At 48.0% G+C, this 6,206-nt stretch overlaps 1 protein-coding gene across 1 annotated transcript; it reads left to right on the forward strand.

Moving 5' to 3' along the window:
• The first annotated feature begins 1,190 nt into the window (after positions 1-1,190).
• Positions 1,191-2,455, forward strand: LOC101576855 (glyceraldehyde-3-phosphate dehydrogenase-like). Its single transcript, XM_012514342.2, has one exon. It carries the CDS (start codon positions 1,270-1,272, stop codon positions 2,263-2,265), a length of 996 nt encoding a protein of 331 aa, XP_012369796.1. The 5' UTR covers positions 1,191-1,269; the 3' UTR covers positions 2,266-2,455.
• Positions 2,456-6,206: the final 3,751 nt, after the last annotated feature.

Genomic DNA, 6,206 nt, shown 5'->3' on the forward strand with positions numbered 1-6,206 from the left:
TGGGTCTTTTATTTTGGCAGGTCTAACTTTTATTACATTTTTTATACATTCTATGTATTGGCTGGGAAGATGGCTTAGTAGAATAAGCACTTACCTGGCAAATGCAAGGGTCTGAGTTCAATCCCCAGTTCCACCAAAAAAAAAAAAAAAAAACCAAACCACTCTATGTATTGGTCCTGTATCTGAGGAACAGCTGGTAAAAATAAATAAATAAATAAAAAGTTTTCTTTTTTACATTCTTTAGGTTGTCTTTGCACTTGGTTGCTTGTTTCCTTTGCAGTCCAGAAGGCCTCTAATTTGATATGATTCTGTGTGTTGATTGTTGGTATTATTTCGTGTGCAATTGACGATTTGTTCAGAAAGTCCTTGCCTATGCCTGTGTCTTCAAGAATTTTACCCATTCTATCTTGCAGCAGATTCAACATTTCTATGTCTAGGTCTTTGACCTTCCCTTTGTTTGTTTGTTTGTTTGTTTGTTTTTAAATGTAATTTAGTACAGGGTCTACGGGGTCTCACTACACAGATTGGACTCGTAGTGATCCTCCTGTTTTCAGCCTCCCAAGCGCTGGGATTGCAGGCACACGCCACCATGCCCAGTCTCAGTTACCTTCTCAGTGTGCCCCGGGGGCAGGGCCCGCACAGTGTGCCAGGGATTGAACCCCAGTCTCTGTGCCTGCCTAAGCAGGCGCTTTAGGCCCCTGAGCTGTCTGGCCAGCTTGACCTGCCCTTGTTTGGTTTTAGTACAGGGTGGCATGTAGAGGTCTATATTCTTCTGCCGATAACCATTTTCCAAATACCATTTGTCACAGAGGTATCTTTCCACTGACGTGTGTTTTTGGCCCTTTATGGAATTTCAGATGGCTGAAGTTGTGTAGGGCTGCTTCTGTGTCTGCAGTTCTAGCCCACTGACCTGTGTGTCTGGGGGTTTTGTTTGTTTTGTTGTTGTTTTCATTTGTTTGTTTGTTTTTAATATATTTGGTACAGGGTCTCACTAGGCAGCGCAGTCTCCAGTGCTCCTCCTGTCTCAGCCTCCCCAGTGCTGGGATTGCAGGCGTTCACCACCACAACCCTTCTCTGTGACTGGCTCAGCGTGCCCCGGCAGGCGGCAGCACATACGTGCCAGGGATCGAAAGCTGCATAAAGTTCTTGTAGAATTCAAGAATGAAAAAAGAAGAATTCAAGAGCGAATCCAGGCTCTCTGCTCCTGTGCGCTCCTGTGCGTCCGCGGATAGCAGATCTTCCCAAGCAGCCAGCAGCGATCCAGACAAGATGGTGAAGGTCGGAGTGAACGGATTTGGCCGTACTGGACGCCTGGTCACCAGGGCTGCTGTTCTCTCTGGCAAGGTCGAGGTTGTGGCCATCAGTGACCCTTTTGTTGACCTCAGCTACATGGTCTGCATGTTCCAGCACGATCCCACCCACGGCAGGTTCAGTGGCACTGTCAAGGCTGGGAACGGGAAGCTCTCCATCAGCGGAAAGACTATCACCATCTGCCAAGAGCGAGATCCCGCCAACATCAAGTGGGGTGATGCTGGCGCCGAGTATGTAGTGGAGTCCACTGGTGTCTTCACCACCATGGAGAAGGCTGGGGCTCACCTGAAGGGTGGTGCCAAAAGGGTCATCTTCTCTGCCCCTTCCGCCGATGCCCCCATGTTTGTGATGGGTGTGAATCATGAAAAGTACAACTCCCTCAAGGTCGTCAGCAATGCTTCCTGTACCACCAACTGCTCAGCCGCACTGGCCAAGGTCATCCATGACAACTTCGGCATTGTGGAGGGACTCATGACAGTGCACGCCATCACTGCCACCCAGAAGACTGTGGACGGCCCCTCTGGGAAGCTGTGGCGTGATGGCCGTGGGGCTGCCCGGAACATCATCCCTGCATCCACTGGTGCTGCCAAGGCTGTGGGCAAGGTCATCCCAGAGCTGAACGGGAAGCTCACAGGCATGGCCTTCCGTGTGCCCGCTCCCAGTGCGTCGGTGGTGCATCTGACCTGTCGCCTGGAGAAAGCGGCTAAATACGACGACATCAAGAAGGTGGTGAAGCAGGCCTCAGATGGTCCCCTCAAAGGCATCCTGGGCTACACTGAGGACCAGGTTGTGTCTTGCGACTTCAACAGTGACAGCCACTCTTCTACCTTTGATGCTGGGGCTGGCATTGCCCTGAATGATGACTTTGTGAAGCTCATTTCCTGGTATGACAATGAGTTCGGCTACAGCAACAGGGTGGTGGACCTCATGGTCCACATGGCCTCCAAGGAGTAAGTGGCCCCCACCACCACAGCCCAGCGAGACCAGAGGGATGGAGAGGCCACGCTGTAGAAGTCGTCACTGCCCTACTCAGCCCCGATACTGAGAATCTCCCCTCACAGCTTCCATCCTAGGCCCCCTAGAAGGGGAAGAGCCTTGGGATCCCTGGCTCGCTGCCCTTGCACACCATCAATAAAGCCCATTGTACCCAAAAAAAAAAAAAAAAAAAGTGAATCCACTGGGACCTGGGATTTTCTTAGTAGGTAGCTTTTTTTTTTTTAATTACTTTTTCAATCTAATTGCCTAATGTTGGATTAGTCAAAGTTCATATGCCTTCTTGATTCAACTTTGGTGGTTTACAAATTTATCCATTTCACCTAAATTCTCTATTTTGTCACAGTACAGGTTCTCAAATCAATTACTGATAATCTTCTGGATTTCAGGAGACTCCATTGTGATTTTAATTTTTCATTTCTAATTGCATTGATCTGGGTCTTCACTTTTTTAGGTAAAAATGACTAGAGGTTTTTCTATTGTGTTTATTCTTTTAACGAGCCAGGGCCAGGGAGATAGCTCAGTAGAATAAGCACTTGCCTGGCAAGCACAAGGACCTGAGTTCAATCCCCGGTTCTGCCAAAAAAAAGTATTTATATGGGGCCGGGGAGATGGCTCAGTGGAATAAGTACTTCCCTGGCAAGCGCAAGAGCCTGAGTTCAATCCCTGGTTCCACCAAAAAAAAAAAAAAATGAAGGAAAGGTTTATTTAGCTCACAGTTTGTGGAGGTGTTAGTCTGTATTTGGCTGGCTCCAGGCAGAGTGGCGCTGGCCAGAGGGCCGCAGCTCAGGGAGGCAGAAAGCAGCGAAGGGCAGAGGAGAGGCAGCAGCTGTGGCGCCTGTCAGCTCCTACGCCAGCTGCGCTGCGGCGACCAGAGCGCCTCCAAGGAGGTGGTGGCCCGGCTGCAAAGATCCAAGCACCTCTGGAGTGGCGCAGCTGGGACAGTCGAGCTCCTCCAACGAGGTGGCGCTGTGAGGCCAGGAACCCCTCCAAGGAAGTGGGGTGCCCAGAAGCCTTTTTAAAGCCCTTTATATACCTTTTCGTGCGGAGCCACTCTGGGGTGGGGGAATCACCAAGCCGATCTAGCCGAGCTCTTGAGTCTCAAGTTGACACCAAGTACCAACCACCACCCCGCTGCTTGGAACATTGTTTTCCATCCTTTGACTTTTAATCTGTGTGTTTCCTTTTGTGTTAAATGGGTTTCTTGTACACTGCATATTACTGGGTTTGGTTTCTTGATACATTCTGCCAGCCGGTGCCGTCTGATGAGGGAGCTGACCCCGTTCACAGCGCATGTTATCACCGGCGGGAACTGGCTTGCATCTTCCTGTTGCGGTCGGCCCTGCTTCTGCCTGACTGCTCACGCGGCCTGCTGCACTCTTGACGTCAGACCTTTTGGCGCTGTTGTCTTCATTGTTTCTAGCGCATCCTTGAGAAGTTTTTGTAGTGCTGGTCTGGTGGTCATGGATTTATTGAGGCATCTTCCTCATGGAAATACTGTATTTCGCCATTGATTTTTTTTTTTTTTTTTTTCCGGTACCGGGGATTGAACTCGGAGCCTTGCGCTTGTCAGCAAAGCACTTATTCTACTGAGCTCTCTCCCCATCCCCCCCCCTCTCTCCATTGATTCTGAAAGAAAGTTTGGTAAGATACATAAGTCAGGGTTTGCAAGTTGCTTTCCAGAGGACTTAAAACATTGCAGTGTGAGCTCTCACACCCTTTAAGGCTTGTGTTGTAAAGCCCGCTCTAATTCTAATGAGTTTCCTATTATAAGTGACTGGTTGCCTTTCGGTAACAACTTTTATGATTCTGTTCCTCCTGGCCAGGGGGGCACCAGCTTGTAATTCCAGCCCTGGGGGGTGGGGAGGTGGGGGGGTGGGGGCTGAGGCAGGAAGACGCTGCAAGTTTAAGCCCAGCTGGGCTACAAAGTGAGTTTCAGGTCACCCTGAACTGCACAGTGAAATTCTGTCTCAAAAGAACAAAAAAAGAGTCTGTCTGGGATGGCTCAGTGGTCTAAAGCATCTACTTAGAACAAGCTTAGCAAAACACAGGGACCGCGGTTCAATCCCCCAGCACCACATGTCAGCCAGCCCGCCCTCTGGTGGGTTGAGCTGGCCACACACACACACACATAAATAAATAAAATTAAAAAAAAAAAAAAAAAGATTCTGTCTGTGTTGGCCTTTTGATATTTTGACCATAATGTGATGTTGGAGAAGTTCTCTTTTGATTGTAGCTATTTGAGGTTCTACAGGCCGCGCTGTACATGGAATGTACATATACATTCCGGATGCACTGTATATTTGCATATGTGCATCTGTATATTTAATTCCTTCCTAATATGTGGGAAGTTCTCTGCTATTATTTCTGCTAACAGGTTTCTTCCCCCAATCAAATTTTATCGGTAATTTTAGATATACATGGTAGATACGTACATAATAAACACATGCATCATAATCTTAACAGATTTTTAAGTGCCCTTTGTTGTGTCTCCTAATTTTTCATTTATTCCATTTAATCTTAGATTCCTTCTAAGATTTTTCCTGTGCTCTTGTTGCTTTTAAGAGCAAGCACCCCTATTTTCTAATTCTGTTATTCTGCCCTCATATTGGTCATTTCTGTAGTTCATGCTTTCAATAAAAGTTTTAATTTTAATCCCTTACACTTCTCTTTGGAACCTTCCATGGACTCTAGGGGTTTTTGCCCGACTACCCGTGTCCTGCCTGCCTCATCTAGTCAGCTGGCTCTCCACGTAGCGTTCTGTAAGCTCCCTGGCGGCCTTGTGACCTGGAATATCCGATCAGCTGCATGTGCTGTGAGCACCTCCCTGATCTGGTTTTTAGTCTCCTCTGTTATCCCTTCAAACAGCTCACCTTGTGGGGTTGCTTTCCTGCCCCTCGTGGCCCTGTGGGTTGGCTTCGGGGGCGCTGGGAGCATGGTGAGGCCTTTTGTGGTTTTCTCATGTTTCTGTTGGTTCATGCATTTGTTTTGTGCTTACATATGTGGTTGTTTATAATGGAAAAACTTTGTTATCAGTATGAAGAGCTCCTTAGTCAGATTTTCAGTGCCGTCCTCAGGGGTGTGGCTAACTCTAGCGTTCCTCTGTCCCAAGACCCAGCTCCCCTCTTAATAAGGGGGAGGGGCACCGTACATGTCCCACCACTGGGTTCTCGGGGCATGCACCACAGGAATGTCACAAAACTAATCTGTGCACCGTACATGTCCCACCACTGGGTTCTCGGGGCATGCACCACAGGAATGTCACAAAACTAATCTGTGGGTTGGCATGCAGAGAAAATCTATTAATAGCAACAGCTCTGTGGCCCTTGTGTCAGCAAGTAAATCAGCAACAGCAATGTCATCCCAGACAAGCTGGAGGTGGATGTCCCACAAGACCCCACAGCGCACCACCCTTAGCCTCAGAAGTCTGCGATTACAGTATAAGCCCCGAGGCAAGCCAGATACCGACACGCTGTGAATGTCTGCTGGGTGCAGCTGCATCGCCTCTGCCGATGGAAAGGAATTCAACAGCAGTACCGTACACGCTTATCTAAAAATTAAGACAGCCTCATGGTTAAACTGTGGAGGGTAAACTATTCAAGCTTCCATGCCTACAATCCCAGCACTTGGGCGGCTGAGGCAGGAGGATGGCTGCAACTTTGAGGCTGGCCTGGAGTACAAAGTGAGCTCAAGGCCACCCTGAACTTAATAGTGAGACCCTATCTGGAAAAAAAGAAGAAGATATAGGGGGTTGGGAGTGGGAGAATGCAAAAAATTTTTTTGGAAAAACATCACTTTTACCCTCTCAAACATGATTCTGAATGAAAAAAAAAAAAAAAAAAACTTGAAAAATTAAACAATGAGAAAAGAGGGGAAAAAGTGAGGCAAATGATCCTCTTATG

Source organism: Octodon degus, unplaced genomic scaffold (assembly GCF_000260255.1).
Source record: "Octodon degus isolate 3935 unplaced genomic scaffold, OctDeg1.0 scaffold00029, whole genome shotgun sequence".
NCBI classification, from domain to species: domain Eukaryota; kingdom Metazoa; phylum Chordata; class Mammalia; order Rodentia; family Octodontidae; genus Octodon; species Octodon degus.